General features: G+C 50.9%; 1 protein-coding gene and 1 non-coding gene across 6 annotated transcripts; both read right to left on the reverse strand.

Annotated features, from left to right (window-relative positions):
- Window positions 1–702: 702 nt before the first annotated feature.
- Window positions 703–26,372, reverse strand: CHD4 (chromodomain helicase DNA binding protein 4). Of its 5 annotated transcripts, none has more exons than XM_073311329.2 (40): window positions 26,266–26,372; window positions 24,752–24,903; window positions 21,540–21,667; window positions 21,137–21,328; window positions 20,699–20,817; window positions 20,051–20,292; window positions 19,849–19,976; window positions 19,538–19,673; window positions 18,825–19,006; window positions 18,421–18,660; window positions 17,015–17,218; window positions 16,709–16,914; window positions 16,145–16,276; window positions 15,774–15,870; window positions 15,069–15,260; window positions 14,769–14,969; window positions 13,364–13,501; window positions 10,387–10,508; window positions 10,084–10,257; window positions 9,656–9,797; window positions 9,167–9,298; window positions 8,948–9,065; window positions 8,581–8,705; window positions 8,003–8,240; window positions 6,989–7,161; window positions 6,628–6,811; window positions 6,438–6,524; window positions 6,184–6,272; window positions 5,966–6,099; window positions 5,508–5,652; window positions 5,098–5,263; window positions 4,595–4,704; window positions 4,105–4,219; window positions 3,792–3,869; window positions 3,542–3,679; window positions 3,338–3,446; window positions 2,917–3,049; window positions 1,706–1,901; window positions 1,394–1,569; window positions 703–1,225 (listed from the first exon to the last, which is right to left on the reverse strand). In XM_073311329.2, the coding sequence occupies exons 2-40, from the start codon at window positions 24,846–24,848 to the stop codon at window positions 1,208–1,210; spliced, it is 5,736 nt and encodes a 1,911-aa protein (XP_073167430.1). In that variant the 5' UTR covers window positions 24,849–24,903; window positions 26,266–26,372; the 3' UTR covers window positions 703–1,207. The 5 variants fall into 5 exon arrangements, with proteins under 5 accessions (XP_073167430.1, XP_073167420.1, XP_073167402.1 ...); XM_073311319.2 differs by having other exon boundaries at window positions 4,105–4,228; window positions 26,266–26,371; XM_073311301.2 differs by having other exon boundaries at window positions 4,105–4,231; window positions 26,266–26,371.
- On the reverse strand, window positions 4,928–5,070 carry LOC140905648 (small Cajal body-specific RNA 11). Its single transcript, XR_012156894.1, has one exon.
- Window positions 26,373–26,648: the final 276 nt, after the last annotated feature.

Consider the following 26,648-nt stretch of genomic DNA (forward strand, 5'->3'; position numbering starts at 1 on the left):
AGAAGCAAGCAGGCAGCTCTGGCCAGGTGTGTACTGACAGCAGCAGCCCTAGCAGCACTGACTCAGTTATGGGGGAGAAGACTGTAGCCATAGAGATCAGAAACTGGGCATAGCTTACTAGCACCTTGAGTATATCTACACTATGATAAGACACCTGACTCAGGCTCCTGGGGCTCAAGGCATCCTTGAGCCCAAATCATCTACAAGGGAAACAGCACCCAATCAGGAATGGCAGGCAGAGGAAGGGTCAAGTGTGAAGAAGGATCATTTGAGCTTGGTCGGGAAGTCAACAGCCCCTTAACCTGAGTCAGCTGACACAGGACAGCTGCAGGTTTTTAACTATAGCGTAGATATACACTACTTAGCATTTGTAAAGGTACAGAAATCAGGGACATGAGGGCCCTAAGCCGGCAACAAGCCTTTGACAGCTCATTACCTGAGCAGTAATATAAATGACAGATCTGCACTGATCACAGATTGGGCTGGAAAGGAGGTAGCATCGCAGCATGCAAATGAGGATCTGACAATATTTCTGTCTTTGTGGAGCACAGAAGGCAGCTCATGCCACAGGATACCAGGGACCCACCCTGCGCCATGCCCCAGAAGGGCAAAGCAGCAGCAGCACTCCACCAGAGATTGCTTGTTTAGCTCCTGCTATTTCCGCCCTACAGCTTCTCAGCACAGCTACGAAAGACAGCAGAATAAAATACAAGGAAACCTTTATTTTTCAGTTTTATCAAGATTTTTTTCATCTTTTTTAGCTGTTTATTAGTGGACAAGTCCAGTCAGTTTTTGTATTAAAAACGATCTTGATGGAGGTAGCTGTGTCTCTGTCCTGACTTTTGCTTGGTCTCATCTGTACACTCGTCTCAGTAAACAAACTCAAAATAAGATTAAAACAAAAAACGTGGAACTCCAGGCTGAGGCAGCGAGCAGTGCAGCCTAGATTCTGTGTAACAGGACATGGCGCTGTGGCCTCCAGTCACTATGTACAGAGTCCATCATGTCCCCCTCTAGCCCTGGCACACTCCTTGCTTGTGCAGGCTGGCGGCAGAGGGAGGAGTCTCCTCGCCCCCAGGGAGGCCCGTGCAGCAACGTCCAACAAGGGGAACAGCACCCGATCAGGAACGTCAGGCAGAGGAAGGGTAGCGTGAGAAGAAGGATCTTTTCAGCTTGGTCGAGAAGTCAACAGTACCAAGCCAAGGACTCATTGCTGCTGGGCCACCTGTGGGTGAAAACATGCATTAGGAGCTCTTACTGACAGCACCCGTCCAGCTGGGACACTCCCCATGGGTCCCACTCCCTCCCGATAAACAACCGGATTGGAGTGGGGTGAATTAAGCGCCAAGAGGGATGGGGATCTCTACTGGCCAGGGGAGGGGAGGATGCTTACCTGTTGGGGAGGCGGTGGGGGAGGAGGTTCACTGCTGCGGTTAGCCAATCGACTGAGGATGTTACGCTCAGACATCTGGAGGCGCACAGCCACAGGTGGGATGCGGGCAATAGTGGCAGGCAGCCGAGTCACATCTGCCTTCATGTCACTCAGAAGCTCCTCCAGCTGCTTCAAAACTGGAAGAGAAAGGGGTGTGTATTTAGAGGGGGAAGGGGCACCTGCACAGGGGGAAACGGGGGGGGGGGGGGCGGGGAAGAGGAAATAGCAGCATAAGACAAGTCCACCTTTGCTCAGCACGATCTACTGCCTCACCTTTGTGAAGAACAGCATTGGCTGGCTTGTTCCCAGCCATTGACTCCTTGGACAGGTGCTGGTGGCTCTCCGCCAGACACTCCACCTCAGCAAAACGTGTATTGAGGGCCATAGACGGGTGCGATGGATCTTCTGACATGTTCAGATAGGCAGCTCGCCGCAGCTGCTCCTCAATCACCAGAGCCTGCTCCAGCAGCTGAGAGAGAAAGGATATATGAGAGCCTTGCCACACCACCTCCAGTTATTTCCTGCAGAGCAGCCTATCAAACACACCTTCCTACTCCCCCAGATTCTAAGACTTACCTTCTGCCAACATCCCCACCCCATCTTCTCAGGCTTGAGCTACTGCAGCTCCTTCCCTTAGCTCCATTTCCCAGGCTCTTATTTATATTGGGGTAGTGTCTAGAAATGCCAGTCAAGGATCAGGTCCCCACTGTGCTAGACACTATGCACAAAAGAACTAGTCCTGTCCCAGAACAAAATCATCTCCTAAGCATCCTCTTCTCCATGCAACTATAGCTCACTTTTTCAGGGACTGTTCCCTCAGGTACCTTCATGGTTTTATCCTCTTTATCCCTTGAAGGAGCAAACAGACCACACAAACACATTCACAGTAGGTGTTTCTTGAAGGACCTTCAGGCCACTTCTTCCTTCCCTCTTCCCCCCTAAACCCCAGGAACAAGTGCTCTTAAGCAGGCAAATGGCCACTATTCTCTTTTTGGTAGGCAGAGCAGTCTGGGACAATTTTCATAGTAATTCAATCAGAAAAACAAACATGCTAACAAAACCAAAATAAAACAGTAACAAAAAAAACCAGTTCTTGTGTAGTCTCCAAGGGCATGGCTAGACTAGAAGAAAAATGGTTTTATTGAAGCATGGGTTAACTTGTTTTAGAACTTTACTATAGCAGTGTGAATACAACATGCACTATCTACACTAGGATTCTATATGTCAAACATGCTTTAAAATTATTTTAACCTAGTCTAGACATACCCTAAGAGGGCTGTAACACCAAGGAGCTTGAGGGTGGAGAAAGAAGAGGGAAAAAAACCAAACACCACCCCTTTGATGCCAAAGCACTCCCAATCCTCTTCATAGATTGCAGGAGAACCTAACAGTGGGCAAGCATGAAAGATAGCAATGCTCTCTTTATCCATCAGAAATAGTCTCAGATAAGCAGACGCCCTCAATTTTCTTTCTGCAGCTCCTACCTTGAACCTCCTGGCCAGGAACTTATTCTTGATCTCCAGGAAGTTGCCCCTGTTCATCTCACCCTTGAAGGGTTCATTGAGGATGGCATAACGTGGATCATTCTGAATGTCCTGCCAGCGGGCATAGCCATGACTGAGATAGAGGAGCTCAGGCAAACAAAGGTAATGAAAACAAGGGAACACATATTCCAGGCAAAGAGGATTCCATCTCCCTCACACCCAATGTGATACAAGAGACGAGACTATCTTACTCACTATATTGTAGCAAGATCCCCAGATGGAGCTGTGATCTTGGTTGGGGTGGGTAAATATGAGGCTATCCCATTAACTATATTCCAGCCACCACTTGATAAGATCCCTTTATGGGGATGGGTCAGATTCCCAGAAAGGAAAAAAGGGTATTTTGTCAGAGGAAGGATACTTGATGATCCCAGCCAGAAGCCAGTAGTCATGGCGCCGGTGCCAGATCTCGTAGGTTTTCTTGGTGACAGTTGCTGCTCGTTCTTCATTTTGCCATAGAGAATGCAACTCTGAGAATGGGAAAAAAAGAAAAAAAAAGTCAAAAGGGATTTCACTAAGATGAGCAGAGGCAGAGTAAGTGTAGCTGCACTCAGGCCCCTCATACCAGTGAAGCCACCATCAGCTATGTTGAACATGAAGCGCTGCTTCACTGCCTTCTTGTGCCTCTCATCAAGAGAGTCCTTCAGCATCTCCCCATTCTGCAGCATCACCACATCTCTCTTGTCATCTTCCTTCTTCTCCTCTGCAGAAACAAGGACCCATTAGAGAGAAAATAGAGTACCACAGTGCACTCATGAAGTACCCCTCTAGAAGGTGGAGAATTAAGAGGGCTGGCAGTACCCTGCCACACTCACCCTTCTCATCCAGGTTGATGGTTGGAGGTTCAGCAGAGGGCTCAGTAGACACTCTATCTTCAATCTTCTCCACATCAGCTGCATGAGAAAAGAGTAATAGAAGCCATGAGATCAAGTCTGGTAGCTACAGAGGGTTTAACTGTTCAGTCTAAAACCTGGTCTGTTTCCGCAATCACAGCCATGTGATCCCCATTCACATTTATGTTTCAAGCCTCACCCTGACCAAAAGAGGATAGTAGCACGTTTCCAGAGCTGTACAGACAACTGGGGTCCTGCACATAGTTCTGGGCTTCTAACAACCTGCAACTAATACCTTTGCTTTCCATTTCCATTGGCTCCTCCTTCACCTCTGTTTCCTCTGGCTTTTTCTCCTCTGCTTCTGGGGGGTTCACTGGGGACTTTGCCTCTTGTGGGGGTGTCTCCACAGGCTGGGCACACTGCTGATGAGAGAAAGCCTGTTCACTCAAGGAGGAGCAGTGTATGGACAAAGCCTATGAAACCCCACCCATCACCGGAAGCTGAAGGCACGGTGAAAGACATCTGAGTGTGCCACAGAGGGTAGCTGTGGGAGAACAGAGTGCTGGAGAGAACAAAATAGGGCTGCTTCATACCTCTACAGAGTGTTAACAAGAAGATGCATTCTTCCTAGGAATCCCCAGAGTCTAGCTCTGTCCCAGGCACGGGGGGGTGGGGTGGGGTGGGAGTGTGGAGAAAGGAGAGAAGGGGACAGGGCAACAACAATGGGCACAACAGAAGAAGAGATACCTATAAAAGTATGACAACAAAAACAGCTACTAACTCACCTCCATTGGGATCTCTGCTTCAGCAGCAGGTAGGTTGGATTCCTTCTCAGACTCCATGGGCTCCCCTTGCTCCCTAGTACTGGCTCCTTCTTCCACCTTCACACCCTCTTCTGTGCCTCCCCCACCCAAGACCAGCATATTTTTATGAAAAAAAAAAAAAAAAAAAAAAGACCATCAGTAAGCTGACCCTCATTGCAACTTGGTGCACCTTTCCCTTAGCTCCCACAAAATGGACCTCCACCCTAACTTGAACCACAATGGCACCAAAGCCCTCAGACCCCACAGGACAGATGCAGGAGTTGCCTGTTGGCCACAGCCCACCCAGGGAAAGGCAATGTTCTCTCGTGCCTTTAAGGGCATGCGCATCTCTTGGGGGCAGCCCTCCTAACCTGAGAGGCAGGTTGATCTGCGTCCACCCTAAGGTCCTCCCCACCACAGCTCAGGTGAGGGGAACAGCACTGGTAGGGGTAGGACGCGGGGCTTTGCAAGGGGAAGGGTCTCACCAGGTGGAAGGGCAGGGGCAGGTGTGTTAGGCTGTGTGTCCCCTGGTGTGGAGGGTGTGGGGGTTTTGGGGGAGGGCGAGCCTGGCTGCAAAAGCTTCTTGTTCTCCTCTATCTCTGCCAGTTCTGGCATACTCCAGCGCCCATTCACATGCTCGAATTCTTGCACCTGGTGGGAAAGCAGAGAAAGACACATCATGGGAGAGATCACACTAAGTTGCCTCTCTAAGCAGGGTAGATGGGGATCGCTCAAGACACCACAGGCTGGGGAGTCCCCAAAGATGGGTGGGAGAGGAAGAGAGCAGCCACTTGTTTGTCCACTGCATACAAGAGCTCAGGGCTTCTGTGATAAGAGGATAAAGGGATGATGTGGGGTGGAGGGAGAGTTCAGCATTGCTCCACTAAGCACCCACCTTTTTGCGTATGAGTGACATGACCCCAATGCGGGTGAGGACATGCTGGCGGGACAGCCCCTCCCGTGGAACCCCATCTGCGAAGGTCTCCGCACCATCTGCTCCCGGCTCACATAGGTGACGCATGAACAGCGAGACGTAGGCCCTGTAGCAGTATTAGATCAGCCTGAAGGTCCAACATATAGGGGAAAAGTTGCCTTGCGGCTCCTAGTCCCCAGTGACCCAAGCAATAGGCTCCTGGCTCAGACCTGTAAGTACTCCAAGACAGTTCCTGAGCTCCCTTCCCTTGGTTCAGTTTCCCCTTTGGTTATTCCTCCTCAGCCTCCCCAAACAGACTTCTTGCCCCTGCAGCATGCAGCCCCCTTTACCCCTTGAGCCCTCTGCTACCATTCTCACCCTTTCCCAGTGGGTTCACAGATGCTGCCTCCTCCCTTCCCTTGCCCAATGCAGAGACTCACTTGAACTCCTTCTCAGACTTGCCACGCAGGTCCCGGACAAGCCACTGGGTGGTGAAGGCATCCTGGGGTGGCATCCCATAGCGCATGATGGCATTAAGGAAGGCCTTGCGCTGGCGGGCATTGAAGCCCAGCACCTGGAAAAAGGAAGGACAGGTATAGTGAGAGCCCCAGGCACACAAACACATGGACTGAAAGGCCTTTTCCAGGGTACCACTTACTTCAATGTTCCCTCCCACACGGGCAAGAAGAGGAGGCAGGGGCTTGTCTTTGTCGTTTCTCAGGCCTTTGCGACTGGGCCGGCGAGCAGCTGGAAGACAGACAAGCAGTAAGAGGTACACAACCTACCACAGTGAGAACATTCATTCATGGCATCCTATGCTACATGGAGATAGACTGGAGCACCAAGCTCCCAAGCCAAGGTGTGCTGATTGCCACCTCCCAGATATACTGCCCAGGCTCCTAGGGCACCTACCTTCAGATCTCTCATCAAAATCCTCATCTCCTTCCTCAGAAGCCACTGAATAATCCGACTGGTTATCTGACTGGTCATCCTGCCAATCTGGAGGAGAAAAAAAGTGAGCCTGACAGACCCTATCCTTGCAGGTCCTGTTCTCCCCAGCCCCCACAAAAAAAAAAAATCCCTGTGGGTGTCCCTCTTGTACCTCTGTCCTCCTGGGAGCCGTCATTGTAGTTGACCTGCTTGCGGATACGTTTACCCTTGCCCAGGTTCCTAGCCAGGTCCTCCTGCTGCTGTTCATAGTGGTGACGCAGCAACTTCTCCCAGTAATCGGGGTCCACTGACTCTTCTTGCTTGATGATCTCCCGTTCCACCTCCTCCTCCTCCTGCTCCAGGGAGAGAGGGATACGATAATAGCCATGCATTCAAAACCCCCACCGGGGCAGATACCTGCTGCTTACCCCTCCCCACCACTTTCCAGAGGAACCCTACGCATGTCCACATCCTAGTCACATCTGTTCCTGTTTAACTCCTGCACCCTGGAACAGGAGGGGCAAGACACTCACCCCCATCTCTTCTTCCCGTACCACATACTGGGCCACCTTGAAGGAGCTGAGATACTCATTCATGCCCTGCAGCTCTGTGTCTTCAGTCTCATCCTGATTTCGATCCAGTAGTCGCTCAATTGCCTTGTCATCGTAGTGGATGACACTGCTGTCCTCACCCTCTTTGCTATCACCTGAAGGAGAGGAGCACAGTCAGTTGGTGTTGAGACTCAAGAGCCTTTTGGGAGTGTGCCACAGAAGGCCTCTCCATGAGGCAGCATTCAGCCCTCTTGCCATTCAGTGGAGGACAAAGCATCCCCACCCGTTGGGCAGCATCCCCCACGACCAGTACTTATCAAAGTTCGGGTCATGACCCAGTATTGTGTTGCAGCATGTAAGGCACTGGGTCACCTTGCTCAGCACCCAGGGACCCTAGCAGCTCTGGTCAGCACCAGCATGTTAAACGTTGTGTCAGCGGTGCTGCCCAGCAAAGGCAGGCTAGTGCCTACCTGTTCTGACACTGCACTGTGCCCTGGAAGCGGGCAGCAGCAGGTCCAGCTTCTAGGCAAGGAGGCCACGGGGTGCTGCACACTGCCCTGGCCCCGAGCACCAGCCAATGGGAGCTGGAGGGGAGGAGGAGGGAGGGTGGTGCCTGCAGGCAAGAGCCGCATGGAGCTGCTTGCATGCCTCTGCCTAGGAGCTGGACCTGCTGCTGGCCACTTCTGGTGGCTGCACTGCTGATCAGGAACCACCAGAAATAAGTCCACACCCCAACCCCCTGCCCCAGCCCTGAGCCCCCCCAAAACCCAGAGTCCTTCTTGCACCCCAAACCCCTCATCCTCATCCCTAGCCCCAGCCCAGAGCCTGCACCCCCAGCCCCCTCCCACCTCCTGAACCCCTCATTCCTGGCCCCACCCCGAGCACCTCCCAAACTGCTCATCCCCAGTTATGCATCAACAATTTTCTCCAACTGGGTCCCTGGGGGGAAAAAAAAAGTTTGAAAATCACTGCCCTAGACAACACCCAGGCACTCACCACCCTCAGTGGCCTCATCCTTGAAGAGCTCCTCAGTCCCGAACTTCAAGATGTCATCAAGCTCCTGCTTGGACATGGAGCCTGTCTTGGAGCCCAACCCTGGCCTCACCACCAGATGTGTTAGCATCATCTTCTTCTTGGCCACCTGAGTGATACGCTCTTCTACTGAAGCCCGTGTCACAAAACGGTAAATCATCACTTTCTTGTTCTGTCCGATCCTGTGTGCACGGCTGAAAGCCTGAGGGGAAAGATTTATTCAAATCAACCCCAAAACCAAATACTACACTGCTTCACCCATCTGACCTTGTCTACATAACCCTGACCTTCCTGGGCTCTTTCACTCTCCCCTTCCATTTCCTGCAGATTACCCTTTGGGAGCAGCCTTCCCTGCCAAATCCCTTCCAGCCGCCCCCTCCCCACTTAGTGCTTTGTTTCTTCACAGTGGAGTCTCCCCCTCCCCTGCCGGACTACATATATACTTCCTTCTCTCCCCTCCCTCCACTTTCTCTTTCACCACCTCTCATTCTTAAGGGTCACCTATTACCATTAGTGACTCTAGTACCATCCTACAACCTTACCTGGATGTCATTGTGTGGGTTCCAGTCTGAATCATAGATAATCACTGTGTCTGCTGTGGCCAGGTTGATACCGAGCCCCCCAGCTCGAGTGGAAAGCAGGAAGCAGAACTGCTGAGCACCAGGAGCTTCAGGGGGAGAGGGAGGAGAGCGAAGGGGATGGGGGAGAGCATGCGCATTAGATTCAACTCCACAGACTCATCACATCCAGCCCCTTATGCATGGGGGCAGTGTCAACCCAAAGGCCTAAAAATGGCATAGAGGATGTGCTGCAGATCAGCACTAAGGGTTAGCAGCAGATGTGGGGCCTCAAGCATTTGTGAGGTGAGGAAGGGTTCTCATTTTCTGTGGGGTGTATAGGGTTCCATACCATTGAAGCGATCAATGGCCTCCTGGCGCATGTTCCCTGTGATCCCACCATCAATCCGCTCATATTTGTACCCTTCATGTTCCAGAAAATCCTCCAAAAGATCCAACATTTTAGTCATCTGGGAACAAGGAGATAAAGCTGAGCAGGAAGATACCAAACTGGATTGCTGCCCCTCTCACACACAGGGTCCCCAGCCTCTGGGAGGCACTGCCCCATTACCTGTGAGAAGATGAGCACCCTGTGGCCTCCTTCCTTGAGGTTCTTCAACATCTTCTGGAGCAGCAGCAGTTTCCCAGATGCCCGGATCAGGGCACTACCATCATACATCCCATTTGGCATCTTTGGAGCTTCCTGGGGGAGGAATTGAAGAGGAGGTACATTTTCTCTTAAATTTCTGACTCTCGCACCACGATGGTGCTCAGCACTATCATCCTTTGTTCAACTGGTATCTTGCAGTTTGGCTCCTACACTCCCATTACATTTCTCTTTCTTCCCACTCCTTTCTCTTATTGAATCTTCCCCTCCCTACCTCTTGTGGCCCCTTCAGAGAGACTCCCTCTGCTTGTCACTTGGCAGGGGCTGCAGAGGGAAATAAAGGAAGGGCCTACAAACATCTCAAGCCCAAATTAAGGGGCAGGAAGTTCAGGCTCACCCCATGTGAATGGTAAGGGGCCTTGCTCAGAGGAGGACTGAAGGACTAGAACATACCATAGCAGCAACGGGAAAGAGGTAAGGGTGGTTACAACATTTCTTCAGATCCATGACCACATTGAGCAGGGAGACCTGGTTGCCACCACCTCGTGCATTCAGTGCCTCAAAGTTCCTTGTCAAGATGTATTTATAGTATTTCCTGTGAAGAGAGAATCTGAGTCACTAAGCCCCCATCACAAAAGGGCTGATAACACGCACACCCCAGCTAGCATCAGTCCAGCTCCTGGCACTACCTAGGCAATTCTTCCCTGCTAGTGCTACCTATACTCTGCCAACAGTCAGTCATTATTACGTGAGTGTGTAAGATTATTCCTCCCTGCCAGTGGCAGCAAGAATTCTGGATCCCACCCAATATGTCCAAAGCATATGGACCTAGATAAGGCATAAGTTGGTCTCAAGTAGCTCCTCCACCCTCCCATGCTCACTTCTGCATGGGGCTCAGCTCCACCCGGACAATGAGTTCAGTCTTGGAGGGCATGTTCTTGAAAACATCAGCCTTGAGGCGCCTCAGCATATGTGGGCCCAACATGTCATGCAGCTTCTTGATCTGATCCTCCTTGGCAATGTCTGCAAACTCTTCCAGGAAGCCTTCCAAGTTACTGCAGGAAAAACAAGCACTCAGGGCAGGAGCCGCAAGGGAAGGAGATGCAGGTCCATAGGGAGACAAATAGGGTGGGGGAGGGGGGCAAGGAAGCAGACTCAGTCTGGGCCTGCATTACAAGACATACTGGAATCTCTCCGGTGTCAGGAAGTTGAGTAGGTGGAACAGTTCCTCCAGGTTGTTCTGCAGAGGGGTCCCTGTGAGCAGTAGCTTGTGCTGCAGGGAATATCCATTCAGCACCCGGAAAAACTGAGAAGAAAGGAAGGGAGTCAATGGACTCATCCAGGTAGTCTGCAGGTCCCCCTTTCCAACACAAGATACTGTGCCATAGACGAATACTCCTTCCAGAATCAACCCTTCAAGCCAGGGTTCATCTTAGATTACAGGGACAGCTACATACTGCACCTCCTGGCTAGTGTCTTTACAGAAGCTGATCTCATTCACACATTGCCTAATACTCACTCCTCAGACCCGCCTGGGTGAGACCCTGCTGTAGCAAATTCCCACAGATCAAGAGGCATAAAGGAAACGTGCAGTATCTGAACTGCAGACTCTTCCAGACAACCAGCCTTCTCAAGACTGACATTGTCCAGACTGACATATTGTCCACTCTACCTCCTCCTGAACTGGAGTCCTACATTCCTTCAGGCTCCCTCCCTCTCAAAGAGTTTAAGAGACCCTGGCCAAGTAGATCTAACTATTATTGGCAATTTTTAATGAATTGTGAATACTAGGGAAGTTCCAGAGAACTGGGGGAAAAAAAGTCAAGGTTGTGCCAGTATGTATAAGCAGTAAACGAGGCTGGTTAACCCAACAAGCAGTCCCAGGCAAAAACATGGGAATGCTGAAATGGTACTCCAAATTAAACAGGTATTTATGCCAGTCAACATGGTTCTACGAAAAATAAAGTTGTCAGACAGACTTGATACTTTGAAATTAAGTTTAGCTGATAAAGGTTACTGTTGACACAACATACTTCCACTTAGTACTACATAGCACTGATTAAAATGTTAGAAGTATAACAAGTCAATGTAGTCCACCTGAAATGGATCAGAAATGGTCTAAAATAGATCTCTAGATGTAGTTAGTAGGGTGTCATTCTGATGGGGATTTCTTTTGAATTATTTAATAGCTTTATTATCTGGGAGAAAACATGAAATCGCTGATTAAGTTTGTAGATGAGTTTGGTGGGGTGGAAATCATGGGAACGTCATTCATACAGAACAACCTAGCTTGCTTGTTTTTAAACAATGAGCCCATAAGAATACTTACAAGGGATGTGTTAGATCAAGGGTGGGCAAGAATTTTGTCTCAAGGGCCACATCGGGGAATAGAAATTGTATGGCAGGCCACGAATGCTCACAAAATTGGGGTTGGGGTGTGGGCTCTGGTCTGGAACCAAGGGGTTCGGAAGGCAGGAGGGGGATCAGGGCTGGGGTGGAGGCTGGGGGTGCAGGTTCTGAGCGGCGCTTACTTGAAGTGGCTCCCGGAAGCAGTGGCATGTCCCTTCTCTGGCTTCTTGTCAGCAAGTTAAAGAAGTATGGGCTGGATGAATGCACTATAAGGTGGGTAGAAAGTTGGCTAGATTGTCAGGCTCAACGGGTAGGGATCAATGGCTCCATATCTAGTTGGCAGCTGGTCTCAAGTGGAGTGCCCCAGGGGTCGGTCCTGGGGCCGATTTTGTTCAATATCTTCATAAATGATCTGGAGGACAGTGTGGATTGCACTCAGCAAATTTGCGGATGATACTAAACTGGGAGGAGTGGTAGATACGCTGGAGGGCAGGGATAGGATACAGAGAGACCTAGACAAATTGGAGGATTGGGCCAAAAGAAATCTGATTAGGTTCAATAAGGATAAGTGCACTTAGGAAGGAAGAACCCAATGCAGAGCTACAGACTAGGGACCGAATGGCTAGGCAGCAGTTCTGCGGAAAAGGACCTGGGGTGACAGTGGACGAGAAGCTGGATATGAGTCAGCAGTGTGCCCTTGTTGCCAAGAAGGCCAATGGCATTTTAGGATGTATAAGTCGGGGCACTGCCAGCAGATTGAGGGACATGATCGTTCCCCTCTATTCGACATTGGTGAGGCCTCATCTGGAGTACTGTGTCCAGTTTTGGGCCACACACTACAAGAAGGATGTGGATAAATTGGAGAGAGTCCAGCGAAGGGCAACAAAAATGATTAGGGGTCTGGAATACATGACTTATGAGGAGAGGCTGAAGGAGCTGGGATTGTTTAGCCTGCAGAAGAGAAGAATGAGGGGGGATTTGATAGCTGCTTTCAACTACCTGAAAGGGGGTTCCAGAGAGGATGGTTCTAGACTATTCTCAGTGGTAGAAGAGGACAGGACAAGGAGTAATGGTCTCAAGTTGCAGAGGGAGAGGTTTAGGGTGGACATTAGGAAAAACTTTTTCACTAGGAGGGTGGTGAAACACTGGAATGCGTTACCTAGGGAGGTGGTAGAATCTCCTTCCTTAGAAGTTTTTAAGGTCAGGCTTGACAAAGCCCTGGCTGGGATGATTTAATTGGGGATTGGTCCTGCTTTGAGGAGGGGGTTGGACTAGATGACCTCCTGAGGTCCCTTCCAACCCTGATATTCTATGATTCTACAAGAAGGCATGGCTAGGCAGTTCTGCATGCTGCCCCATCCGCAGGCACTGCCCCTGCAGCTCCCATTGGAGCGCGTAGGAGCCAGAGCGGGGCCATGCTATGACTTCGGCAGGACTGAGCCGCCTGGTGCGGCCCTGACCCAGCGCCCTGGCTGGAGCGGGGCAGAGTCACGTAGTGCAGCCCCGACCAGAGCGGGGCTGAGCCATGTGGTGCAGCTTGAGAGCTGGCTTAAAACTGCTTGGCCCACAGGCCATAGTTTGCCCACCCAGTGTTAGATTCTTTTATCACATGAAGTCCTTAAAATCAAGATTGGATTTTTAAGACATTATGGAGCTCATCTGAGAATTATGGGCTTGATCAGGAATTACTGGGTGACATTCTCTGGCTTGTATTATGCAGATTAGGGTAAAACACCGATCTGGCCTTTAAAAAACCCCTATAAATTGCACCACCTTCAACCTCCTGCCATCACTCCAGAACTCCTTCTGTACCTTAGATTGATTGTTCTTGAGCCGGTGAGCTTCATCCACAATAAGACAGGCCCAGTCAATGGAACCCAGAATGGCCATGTCAATTGTGATCAGCTCATAGGAGGTGAGCAGCACATGGAACTTCACAGATGCTTCCTTCTGCAAGGAAAAATGAGAGATCAGTCATAAGGGAACAGGGAAGTATAGGTACAGCCCCAGGCCTAAGCAGCAAGGGCAGGTCCTGCCCTTGCATCAGGCTGCCCTGGCCATTCACTATCATTCAAGGCTTCAAGAGTCAAGGTGTTAATATCAGCACTGAGGTAGTTCCAACTTGGACAAATAGATTTTACCTCCTTAGCAACCATGTTCAGTTAGATTTAGGATTCCACAAGTTACTGTTTAAGGAGGCTGCTGAATACTTGCCAAGCCTCATTCTAGAAGAGTCCACTGTTTAGAAATGGATGAAGAGAGGGAAGGAGAATGCTAGAGAAATGGACAATTACTGAAGAACAACTTGGCGGGGCGGGGGTGAGAATGGTACGGCCAGAGAACTAAATCCACGCCATACAACTCTAGTTAGTTGAAATTGTTTTAGTGCTGCCTGGAGCTTCAAGGAGTAGAAGGAGTTGTCAACATGGTTCCCATTTCACTGCCACTCTGTGAAAGCAGAGGAATCCAAGCTTCCCTATACTGCCGTGGAAGCTTTGAGCAGCAACATCACCCCGACCAGGCTGCCTGTCTGTAGGTTTGGCAAAGCAAGCAGTCGGTTTAAAGGCTCTTTTCAATTAGAATGTTCAAAAAAGTTATTTACTGGGAAAGCTGGAATGCTACAGAAACTAACAGCTGTGGTAAGGAAGGTTATTTATCTATCAGTGAAAGGAAGCAAGTGGGGGAGGGGGGAAATTTTCAGCCCCCTAGTCAGGTGAAACGAATATCAAGAGGAACTATGAGGAACTGGGCCTTTCAAGGCTCCACATGGAATCAGAGCTGCAGTCTCTGTGAGTTTACTACTTTGCTCTTATCTAGTGCTATAGATCTCAAATTCCTTTACAAAGTAAGGTCAGTGTCATCCACTTTACAGATGGGGAAATGGAGGCAAAGAGAAGGGACTTGCTTAAGGTCACACAGTGAGCCAGTGACAGATCCAGGAAGCCCTAGTCGCAGCCTCCCTTATTTGTTACTGAACTTGGAGTGGAAACGTCTACAACATGAGCTGCACCTGTCCTACCAGGAATCTGACAGAGAATTTATTTCACAGAGGATTGCCCACCAGCCCTTAATTAGCAACCACTTTCACTTAGTAAGGCCCAGATCAGAACCAGGTTTCTAGAGACTGAAGTCCTCATATCCCTAAATTCTCAACTCTTAGAAGTGAGCCAATGTGCTGTAACTGGGGCTTAACTGGAGTCAATTTAAGGCTCTTTACCTTCATCCTGGATGCCTTCTTTCCCCCACGTATGGCATTGTCCTCGAAGGAGAACTCATTCTCCCGGATGATGGCCCGGCTGTCCTTGTCCCCAACGTAGGTCACCACATACATGTCTGGAGCCCACATCTCAAACTCCCGCTCCCAGTTGATAATTGTGGAGAGTGGGGCACTCACCAGAAAGGGTCCCTTTGAGTGGCCCTGGGGACAGAGTCATCAGGAGTGTTACAGAACTGCATCCCACCAGCGCAGGAGAGCATTCCCATAGATATGTGGGTATCAGCCACTTTTGCTCCTCACCTCTTTGTACAGAGAGTACAGGAACACAGCTGTCTGCACTGTCTTGCCCAGCCCCATTTCATCAGCCAAGATAGTGTCTGTGCCCTGTGCCCAGGAGAAGCGCAACCAGTTCAGCCCCTCCAGCTGATAGGGGTGCAGCGTCCCTCCTGTTACATCAAGGTACTCTGGCTGCCGGTCATATTTCACCGTTGGCTATAGTAGGAGGAGAAAAATGTTGAGTCCCTTTGCACCAATCAGACAACAAAACAAAAACAAAACCACACAGCCACCAAGACTTCTGTTTCCTATGCATCAGACTCCAGCTTGTGCCTCCATAGTCCTGCCACTGTCTCAACTGTGCCTGAACAAGCTCTCAATCCCCCATGCCACGTGTCTCAACTGTGCCTGAATGGCATCCCATCTCAAGAGCTCAACTTTGGAAACCGAACCCTTCCTATGACAAGCCAGCTAGTCCCCTCCCCAAATGGCAAGGTAAAACTGAATTTAAAGGTTCTGTATCCTCTTTAACCCAATGGGGGGGCTCTCCGGAGACAATATCCTTCTGCCTTCAGCTTAGTAATTTACTGATGTGTACGAGTCAGATGCACCAGCTGGCATCACTAGTGGGAGAGAAAGAAACATGCTTCACACTCTACCCCTTAAGATGCAGGTATCCCACACATCCCAGAAACCACCTGCCCCCCCTAACAGGGAGTAGTAACTTACATCCACTGTGGGTGTGTCTGGGGGCCTTTCCAGCTTCCGCATCTTCACCTTCTTTATCTTCTTGCCAGGCCGACCTTCTTCACCTCTCATCAGCTCCCTGTACAAAAATATTCTCTGGGTGTGGGTGGGGCTATGTGAGTTTAATGGAATTTGCAGGAGACACCAAATGGGGAGGGGCTGCAAATAGCAAGGAGGACAAGGAAATCATCCAGAGTGTCCAAGACACAAGCCAACCCCGAAACACACTGCAAGGCAGGCACAGGGTCTCTGCTTTATGGAAAAAAAAGAGTCAGTAGGGGCAGAATGATTCCTTGATCCCCTTCATCCTACCAATCCTGAAGGTCAGGTAGATCCCCCTGCCACCCTTTTACCTGTGATTCCAGTAGGCCTGTTTGTAGAGGTCATAGTCCTGCACCTCCACATCCTCACTCTCCCAGGAAGCCTGGTCATAGGGAAGGTCCCTCCATTTAATCAGATAGTGGACATTCCCCTTCTTATCCACACTGCAGAGAGAACAATAAATCTCAAGCGTGGGAACCAGCCTTCAGCCAGCCCACCCCTTGCACAGAGGGGAAGGAAGGTAGGAAACAGAAGGGGACGGAGTAAGAAAGCAGCCATGTCCATAATCTCCAGCATAATTGAAATCAAATCCCCTTTCCCACAGAAGGGGATCCAGTTGATCCTATCATAATAGGAACCCCTGTCTTTACCTGTAGTGCATGATCAACCTTCTTTCTGCCAAGTGCGACTGATATCTATGGTTAGGGTCTCAATGGATCTTATCACAATGGGTCTTCCCCTCCCATGACTGAATTCAGTGGATCCTATTCCATTCCTGTAGTCATGCTTGACACTCTTGAGAAAGCCTCCCCACTATCTCTGTAGGCTGGAATCCACTGGATCTTGCTGTGACAAATCCTTGCTCCCTCCCTCACCTGTGGTTGAGGATCCGGTGGATCATCATCCACTCAGGCTTGATCCCATAGCGATAGAAGCGCTCCTCCATCTCAGCGAACTTGGGGTCCTTGTTCTTTCGCTTGCGGCTCTTCTCCTCCTCACCCCCAAAGTCTCCTGAGGGTGGCTCATCCATATCATTCTTGCGTTGGTAATTTCGGAACATCACTTGGCAGTGCAGCTCCAGCTGCAGCCAGGACAGACATATGGTTAGAGTGGCATCACGCATCCCTCCCACCACACAAAGGTAGCGGTCCATCCCTTGGGCAAGCCAAGAGCCCACTAACCTGCAGCTCAGACACCCACGAACAGTGCCAATAGGACATGCCCTGCCATTTGACGAAGAACTGCCGCTCAGGCCGGCCCTCTAAGGGCTTGGGGGAGGGAGTGTTAGGGTCTGCATCAGTTGGTCGGGGTACTGGTGTGGGCAGCGGGGGCTGGCCCCACTTCCAGATCAAGATCTTCTGCACCTTCCCCTTCAGCGATGGGCACTGGAGAAGGGAGACAGAGGTGGTTATGTCAGAATTTAATACAAACAACCCCCACTCCCCACCAGCATTTGTGCCCTTGAGACACATACCAATAATTTACACATCCCCCTAAGTCATGGCTTCACTGAGCCAGATGGATTTTGCTCTCAAACTCCTCAAAGCCTCTGGTGCTTGAGTATCTGTGGCTTGTCTCTGAACTTTTGCTAGTTTGTCATTCTTCCAGGATGGAGGAGCCCTTAGGAGTGCAATCTTCCTGGGGCAGGTGGCAGGGGACAGGTCTGGCCCTCCTGCTGATCCTTGCAGATGTCGTCTTAGAGCCATGTAAACCCATATAGATTCTATACGGAAAAGAAGCTACTAGACTGGATCAGCCCAGGGTCCACTTAGTCCAGTATCCTGCTTGATGGCTAGAGGACAATTATGGAAAAACCTACCCATAAAGGAAGTTTCTTCCTAATTGGTCAGAGGTTGGAATATGCACTGAAGCAGGAGAACTTGTATACTTCTCACTGTGGATCTCCTCAATAGCCACATATACATTCAACACCATTTTAAATTCTTTTCTTAGTGATATCTTGTGCAGTAAGCATCTATGCCTGCTCTGTTCTGGGATGTGAGGCCTCTGCATATGACACCAAATCTGCAGCCCACATAGGTAATTCACACCCCACTGCAGGGATGCTGGAACAATTTGTATAGTGGGGGTGCTGAGAACCATTGAACCAAACTGTAAACCCTGTATATAATGGAAACTACTTCAAGCCAGGGGGTGCTGTAGCACCCCCAGCACCCCTAGTTCCAGTACCTGTGCCCTATTGATAATGAACTCAGCTAAATGAACAACACTTTAGGATTGAAGAGTTTTAACCATGGCCTTTGTTCTCAGATGTGTTCAGGGGTCCAGGAAAGTTGGAGCCTCAGGTCCCTGGAGCCATGTCGATGGAACCATTTTGCACATGGTAGCACAAGTCTGCCCAGCACTGGGATCCACGACCATAGAGCCCCTTTCTGAAGTCTAAATAAGGTAACCAAGCTATGAGGCACTGTAAGGCTGGAGGAGAGAGGCCCCAAACAAATAAAGACAGAAAGAAATGGGCAAGCTAGAAGAGCAGTTACATCCCTGAGGGAACTACACAGCCCTGAGACAGAGAGGGATACCACACCCTGTGGAGGTGGGGCAAATGGGGGTAGCAGAGACTCACAGTGCAGCGAGGGCACAGCCATTCCCCATTAGGAATCTCTGGCAGTGGGGGATTTAGACAGTGAATGTGGTAGGAAGAGGGACAGGCATCACAGCAGAGCAGCTCCCCTCCATCCTTGCAGACCCGGCAGAACTCCATGTGGTGATCATCCTCCTCCTCAGGGTCTCCCACAACATCCTCCAGGATCTCCTCGCCTTCAGAGTTATCCTCCTTTGCCTCCCACTGGATCCCCTCCTTCTCCTACAGCAGAGAAGAAAATTAGCCCAGGGTATAGAAAACCTCCCACCCTCCTGGTGCCCCCAGCCTCCCACCATCTCTTCAACTTAGCCTTCTGCAGAAACAGGGAGTACGGAACCCCCTTCCTCCATGGTTCTTCCCTTGGGTGTATAAAATCTGGTACTCACACAGTGTGGGCAGCTCCATTTGCCCTCTGGGGCTTTCTCCATGTCTGGGTCCAGGCAGACCATGTGGTAGGCACGGGGACAGGTGTCACATAGGATGATTTCTCCTCCCTGCTGACACACCTCACAATAGTCCTGGTGATCTGTCTCATAGCCATCCACAGGAACTGTGGAGTCATCCTCACCTGGAGAGGGTGGTGGTTGCAGTTACACATCATTGGAAGTCATTGGCACTGGTAGAATTCCTTCCTGCAGCAGTGGGGATACCCCGCCACACCAGAAGGCTACATAGGGGGAGAGACATTGCTCCAGATCCAGAGAAAAAAGGCAGGAGCAGGCAGCTCTTGCTCCACAATAGCCAAGGTGAGTGGAAACAGAAACCCAGGATAGGGCAGCAAAGCAGCTGTTGCCAACTGCAATAATTGCATAGGTCCCTTCATGTCTTATACTACCTTTGGGACCCAAGGCAGGATTGCTTCTCACGGTCCCTTCCTCAGGAATTAAACTCTTCAGTGCTAACTGTGGGGGAGACTCAAGTTCCCTTCCCTTTCAGCAGTCTTACCCCATTCCAGTAGTTCATCCACCCCGAGCTCTCTAAACAATTCTCCTGTCCAGGGCTTTAGAGTCCTTATACACCAACAGCAGACAATTCTCGTATCTCCCCGCTCATCTCCTTAGCTGTGCTCCATCCCCAGAGGAGCACTGTACTTGGATACCTTTCTTTTTCCTTTTCCCAGCCTTGAGTTTCTTGCGGCTGCGGCTGCTGCGGCTAGTGGATCCATCTGAAACAGAGTAGCTATTGATGCTAGCATCATCAAAGTCTGATTCCACATCCAGATCCTCATCTTCACTCTGGGGAATGCAGGAAGAAAGAATGGAGAGTCAAGCAGCTATGGTTTATCAGCCTCCTACATCCTTGGACCATCCTCATGCATTGCATGTTGGGAAGCGTGGAGCTGGTCAGCTGCAAGTTCCTGCCATCATCAGTACCCCCTAATGGGGAGAAAAGGGAAGAAGAGTCACTTACTGATGATCTCTTACGCTTGGAGCTAAATCCTCCCAGTTTGATTTTCAGAGGAGCCACCTTCTTGGTTTTGGGTTTCTTGATATCAGGAACACGAGGACTGGCCTTGGGCTTCCGTCGGGCATTAGGCCCTATGAGTGAAAGAGATTGTGAGACACATCTCTAGCTACCAAATTCCACCTCTCATCCTGGTTTTTCATCTCACCTTTGCCCTCCTTGGTCTTGGCCTTACGTAGTGGCACATCAGCAGGGGGCTGGGGCAGGACAGCATCCACATTGGCCACCATGCTCTCTACCACAGCCACAGCCGCAGCCGCTGCAGCCGCCACAGAGGCCCCTGAACTGCCTTTGAAGGGGTTGTTAGTGCTGAACTCTCGCCACTTGGCCCCCAGCACCATCATCATCTTTGAGACAGCTATCTTAGGGTTCTTGGCAGCTATGAGTGGCCTGTGTGGGGGCAAAGAGGGAGTGTTACCGAAAGGACATGGATACTGGATTCCCCCCCCCCCCCCCGCCCATCACAGGAACTACAATCCAGCCTAACCCCAGGGATACTAGCTGCTGCCACCCTCCTGAGGAGGAAATATTTCTAGCTCTGGGAGAAGAATGATGTCTACATTAGAGCAGAAGGGGGCCTGAAAATATGGACTTGTGTCCCTGCTTTACAACTGACAGCAAAACCATGGGACCAATCACTTTACTGCTGTCTCCATTCCCCCTTCCCTGGTGGTAACTGTCACCAAAAGGTGGGCATTTAATGTCTAAAATGCTTTGAGGTCCTGGGAACAAGGATATTTTGTCCTGTTTCCCTTCTGCTCCAGAGGCCCAAAAGCCCCATCGGCTCAAAGCTTACCTGACAAACTGGCTGAAAGCCTTGTAGTTGGTGAGAGTGCGGTAATCCTCCTCTGTGAAGATATGATCAATGTCCTCCATACCCCAGTCTTCCAGGAGCTGAGCAGATGATTTGGGTTCCTGTGTAAAAGGTGACAGGCAGCAAGTCCCAGGGTGACCAGATACAATGGAAAGGGATTTAGCCTCTATATACTGCAGGCAAGCCCATCAGTCTGGGGGTGTGTGGGGGAGAAATGACAACTCTGGGTCAGGGGATTCCCCCTCAAGATCTAAGGGTGAGGGGAAAGTAATTTGGGAATATGGCTCATATGGGCCAAGTCTAGAGAACTGAGGGAAGAACAAGCAGGACAGCCCCCGTGTGCCATTGTAAGGGGGCAATGTGATGGTCTCGCCAGGTCAGATCTAGGAGATAGGCTGCCCTATCGCCCCACTCTCTCACCTTTGAGTCATCATCTTCCTCTTCTTCCTCCTCCTCCTCCTTGCGCTTGGCTTTGTTTTTCTTTTCCTTCTTGGGCCCTAATTTCTTCTTTTTCTTCCTCCCAGGGGTGTAGTCACTGCCCTCACTGTCTGAGTGCAGCACCTCTTCTTCTTCCTCCACAAACTCATTCCCTTCACCAGAGCTGTCCCCTAGCTGGGGGAAATTGGGAAGAGAGAAGATCAGGCAGCTGTGAGAAGAGATCCAAGAGGAGTACTCACTACACCCTCCCGCACACTCCAGGGGGTTCAAACCAGGGGTCACTGCCTCAGGCTGTGCAGCAACAGGAATGACTGCCTATGTGCCCAGTCTTCAGGGCCTGTTCCATGGGAGAATCTCCCCTCACACTCAGCCCTCCATTCCTCACCTCCTTTTTCTGACGCTTGCTAAGTTTGGGCACTTTTGGTTCCTTCAGCTTCTTGGGCTTCTTTTTCTTCTTGATTTTGGGAGTTTCAGCCTCTGATAGCAACTCTTCCTCTGGCTCTTCTTCAGGCTCTGGAAGGGGATGTGTAGGTAGGGGAGAGCAGAAAAATTAGGAAGCATGGATATATATCCAAGCCCCACCATCATGCCCTTTGGGCCACACTACACAATCCAAGAGTGCTGCATCACAGCATACCCCACTCCCCATACAGCTCAACTGCTTCTTTAACTCCTTGGTGCACATGTGCAAATCCACACATTTGTCTTAGCCCTGTCTAACAGTGTCCAGTAACAGACTGATCATACTGTACTGAAGCGGGCGAAATCAAAAGCCTTTAGACCCTCATAGTGCCCACATCATTATTTACCCCAGTTAGCACACTGCTCCTTCTCCAAGCAAAGCCACACATGTTATTTAACAGGTTAGGAATTTCCTTAGCCCAGCAAGCATAGCAAAAATGGAGTTAGGAGATACTGGCCACATGCAGAGGACTCAGCAGTCAGATGTGAGCAGCCCCAATTGGTAAGGGAGGAAAAAAGCAAGACGGGAAGCCCCCAGCTGATCTTTGGAATAGGCAGCATGAGCGTAACAGAAAGCTCAAGAGAACCAGCTGATCAGGGATGAGGGCATGGGCTCTATCCCAGAGTCCCCAGAAGAAACTCCTACAGGACAGGGGCCCTACAATGGCAAGCAAGGAACAAAACAGTCAACTGCAACTGGTTCTTCCACTCCCACCTGGGCAGCTTCTGTTCAGGGCAACTCACTCACCAGATCCCTGCCTCAGCAGCCAGCCCACAAGCAGTGCTTTCCAAGCACCACAGCCAGCACGCTCAGTCCTTCACTGTTGTAATGCATGCCAACTCTCCCCCACCCACAAAAACACACTCCCATCTGTGTTCTCTCCCCCTCCTTCCCACACAAAGCCCAGAGAGCAATGGACAGCCAGACAGTCCTTTCCTTTGTGACCGGATCCACAGCAGCCCAACCACTCATCCTCTCTCCCTCCTCAGCCACCCCACCCATTACAGAGTGAAAGTTACTCATTCTGCCTCCAAGGGAAAATGGCCTCCTGACCACAGAAGCAAGGCAGGATGGGAGAAGCCACAGCTCACAGCAGATGCAGCCACCGGAGAATAAGGGGCACAGAGGAATGTGCTCAGGATGGGGTCCATATTCACAATGGACACAAATATATCCCCTTCAAGCAATATTTGCCTGTATTTTATCTACCAGGACAGGCACCCTATCCTTCCCTTCCAACCAGTTCTGATTTAGGGCTTTGTCAGCCCCCCCCCCCCCCCCACCGATTTCACCCAGTACATTCCCTGAACCTCTTAAATTCCCAGTGACTTAAGTAAGTGGCTCTCAACCTTTCCAGACTACTGTACCCCTTTCAGGGGTACACAAGACAAATCAGACCCTTAAGTTTCACCTCACTTGAAAAACTACATGCTTACAAAATCAGACATGAACATACAAAAATGTCATAGCACACTAGTACTGAAAAATTCCTGACTCTCTCATTTTACCACATACCTATAAAATAAATCAGCTGACATAAATATTGTACTTACATTTCAGTGTATAGTATATACAGCAGCACAAACAAGTCTTTGTCTGTATGAAATTTTAGTTCATAACTGATTTTGCTTGTGCTTTTTATGTAGCCTGCTGTAAAACTAGGCAAATACCTAGGTGAGCTGACATAATCATGGGTATGTGTACCCCTAGGGGTACACAGAGGTCTTCCATGGGGTGAGAACCACTGACTTAAGTGACCTCCCTTGGAAAGACTCCCTGCCCCAGACTCACAAATGGCTAAGTGTGGGGGGATGATTCTAGAGCTCCTTTCTAGAACTCCTATTTTACAGAGTGGTAAAATGAGTTGTACATCCATACAAGTCAGCAATAGAACTGGGAATAGAACCTGAGAGCTGACTCTCAGGGTAGGTCTACACTACCCACTGGATCTGCGGGTAGCAATCGATATATCAGGGGTAGTTTTATCGTGTCTAGTCTAGATGCGATAAATCGATCCCTGAGCACTCTCCCATCGACTCCAGAACTCCAGTGCCGCAAGAGGAGTCGACTCACTGCTGTGAAGACGCTGCAGTAAGTCAGTCTAGGTACATCAACTTCAGCTACGCTATATTCATAGCTGAAGCTGTGTACCTTACATCAACTCTCTCCCTCCCCTCCCCCCCCGCCCCACCAGTGTAGCCCAGGGCTTAGTCTCCAGAGCTGTAACTTCATCCCCATTCTCCACACAGACTGCAGTTATAGTGAAAACCAGGTATGCGGCCTGAAGAAGCAAATACTAAGGCAGGGATTCTCAACCTTTTTCTCTCTGAGTTCCCCCCCCCCCCCCCCCCGAACATGCTATAAAAACTCCATGGCCCACCCATGCCACAACCACCATTTGTCTGCATATAAAAGTCAGGGCCAGCACTAGGGGGGTAGCAAGCAGGGTAATTGCTGGGGCCCCATGCCACAAGGGGCCCTGCAAAGTTAAGTTAGTCAGGCTTTGGCTTCAGCCATGGATGATGGGGCTGAGCGCCCCAGGGCTCCTGCCCCTCACAGCAGGGCTAGGACTTTCTGCCCTGGCAAGTCTAATGCCAGCCTTGCTTGGCAGACCCCCTGAAACCTGCTCACAGTCCCCCAGGGGCTTCAGACTCCTGGTTGAGAATAGGACTAAGGTGAACAGTGTAGAATGATCCATGGGAAGCCTGGAGAGTAGGGTGTGGTGAAGACAGAAAGTGGGTCATGCAATAGCCCAAGGCAGTTTCCTCTGGACTGTCAGCAGGTCTGAGCTCCCAGATGGATGAGAGGTTGCCCTCTCACATACTTTTCCTGCTCCCAGCCATGGTACATATACCTTGCAGGCACTCAGATGCCCCATTAAAACCAGACTCCCTGCCCTAGGGACCTCCAACAGCCTGCACTAGCTTGGAATAAAACAAGTTCTACCTCACTATAGTGTGCAGACCACACCTTTTAAAAAGGAAACAGTAAAGAGACCCAAATATTCTAATCACCTGTGCTCCTAAACAAAACTCCTCCCTGCACATCATATTTTACGTGCATCACCCATTCAATAAAATGGGTAGAACAGACCCACTACTACTCCCTTTTACATCCTATAATGCCATCTATACCTGGGTGCTGAGGGATGCTGTTATTCAGCAGGATTTCCATCTCCTCATCATCACTGCCAGCAGAACAAGGTGATGGGGATCCAATGCCCGATGCCATGTCCTCTGAATTAGGGTACTTGGGCTCAGACAGCTTCTGCAGCCTTGTCTCCTTCCTGCCAGTCAGGCCAGTAGGTTAATAAAAACGCAAAAAAAATTAGCTATGATAATCAGCATGAACCCACATCCCCATGCAATAATCCTGCCCAATGTACATCTGTAGTGAGCTTGGAAATGTGCAGCCTACAACATAAGGGCTGAGTAGAGAAGCGTGGAAACGCTGAGACTGAGCACTAGTTCAGGGTCCTGATGAAGGTGGTTTTGTAGCTACTGGGAATTAAACTGTATCATGAATTCATTTCATGCAAAGGGCCATCAAATGGCAGTCTGATGGTAACAGCGTCCAAACCCTTGCAATATGATGCCAGACTGGTACCAGTGCTGTAGGGTAAGGCTAAGTGGAGTTTTGTGACTTTTAGCCAATTGGTCGCAATTTAATTCGAGATAGTTAACACTCTTGTCAAAGCTACTCTTGATGGTCCCCAAACTTTGGTGGTTTACATCTCCAGGGAGCCAGCCGCGGCTGAGCGACAAGCGGGTGCAGCATGGAACAAGTGTTTGGGGAACAGCCAAACTCGCCTTTACAAAGAAAGTGTTCGCTGCCTTAAGCTGCCGATCAATTCATGAGGTAAAAACTCCAGCGAAGACAAGCCCCTAGCGGTGCGAGGGACCCGCATCGCAGCCCCCCCAACATTTCCCATCGTCAAGACGTGCTTTTAGGACCACCACCACCACAAAAAAAAAGCCTTTTCAGTACCCGGGGGATTCACGTCCCACCCCCCTCACGGAGCCAGCAGAGCAGGACGGGACAATGTACAGAGATGCCCGTTCAAGGAGCCCCACCACGCCCCCGGGAGGCTGACAGAGGCCCCCCGATTTCACGCAGAGAAAACAAAGGCACGGCGAGCCCGTGGCAGGCACCGCGCGGGCTCCCGGCGAGCCTGCCACCCCCCCCGCACACACACACACACACACGCGCGCGCGCGCGCGCGGGGGGAGCCAAGCAGCAGCACGCGGCCACCCGTGCCCCTCGCTGGGGGCGGGCGCAGCTGCGGCTCGGGGCGCGCGGCCAGTCCCGGCGGGCGGGGCGGCCCCATGAGCGGGGCCGTTCCCTGGGGGCGGTGGTGGTGGCGGCGGCGGCAGGGCGGGGGGGAAGGGACGCGAGCCCCTCGCTCGCTGGTGCGAGGCGGCCCCAAGGCAGGAGGGTCCCGAGCACCGCGGCTGCCCCGTGCCCAGCGGGGACACACGGCGCCCAGGCCGAGGTCGGCGCCCCCGGGACAGGACAGCTCCCGGGGTCGGGGTCGGCTCGGCGGCGACAGGACGGGGGCGGGAGTCGGCCCCATGAGTGGTTGCAGCCCCCGCGTCCTGCCCTTTGAAGCAATTTGCGGGTCGTGTCCGGTCCCTGCCCCTCTCCTCACCCAGCTCGTCCCCCGGCTCCTCGCTCTCGCTGCCGCCGCTGAAGGGAAAATGGCCCCGGCTCCGGCACCACCTCTTAAAGGGGAAAAAGCCCGGCCAGGCCCCTCCCCACTCCCGCTTCCAGCCCATAATATGCCCGACACCTCGGCAATGGGTCCGCCCCCATTACCCTGGCAACCCCCCAACTGAGACATCCCATAATACTTGCCCTCCCTTCAGAACTCCCTACTCACTGGCCGGCCCAGCATCCCATAATAATCACCCCTCCCATCAGGAACATCCCATAATACAATCTTCCCTCTGAGAAACATCCCATAATATTCCCCACACACTCACCCCTCACTCAAACATCCCATAATACTAATCCTTTGCTAAAACATGCCAT

The sequence above is a fragment of the Lepidochelys kempii genome, chromosome 1, assembly GCF_965140285.1.
Source record: "Lepidochelys kempii isolate rLepKem1 chromosome 1, rLepKem1.hap1, whole genome shotgun sequence".
Classification (NCBI taxonomy): Eukaryota; Metazoa; Chordata; order Testudines; family Cheloniidae; genus Lepidochelys; species Lepidochelys kempii.

What these genes read in the sequence shown, in the direction of transcription:
- CHD4 (XM_073311301.2), bottom strand. Translation starts at nt 24,848, where the DNA reads ATGGCATCGGGCATTGGATCCCCATCACCTTGTTCTGCTGGCAGTGAT. An exon ending in TGTACTCTCTGTACAAAGAG is followed by an intron (nt 14,970 to 15,068) that starts GTGAGGAGCAAA and finishes CTCTGTCCCCAG; the next exon opens with GGCCACTCAAAGGGACCCTT. An exon ending in CAATGCTGTTCTTCACAAAG is followed by an intron (nt 1,570 to 1,705) that starts GTGAGGCAGTAG and finishes TTTCTCTTCCAG; the next exon opens with TTTTGAAGCAGCTGGAGGAG.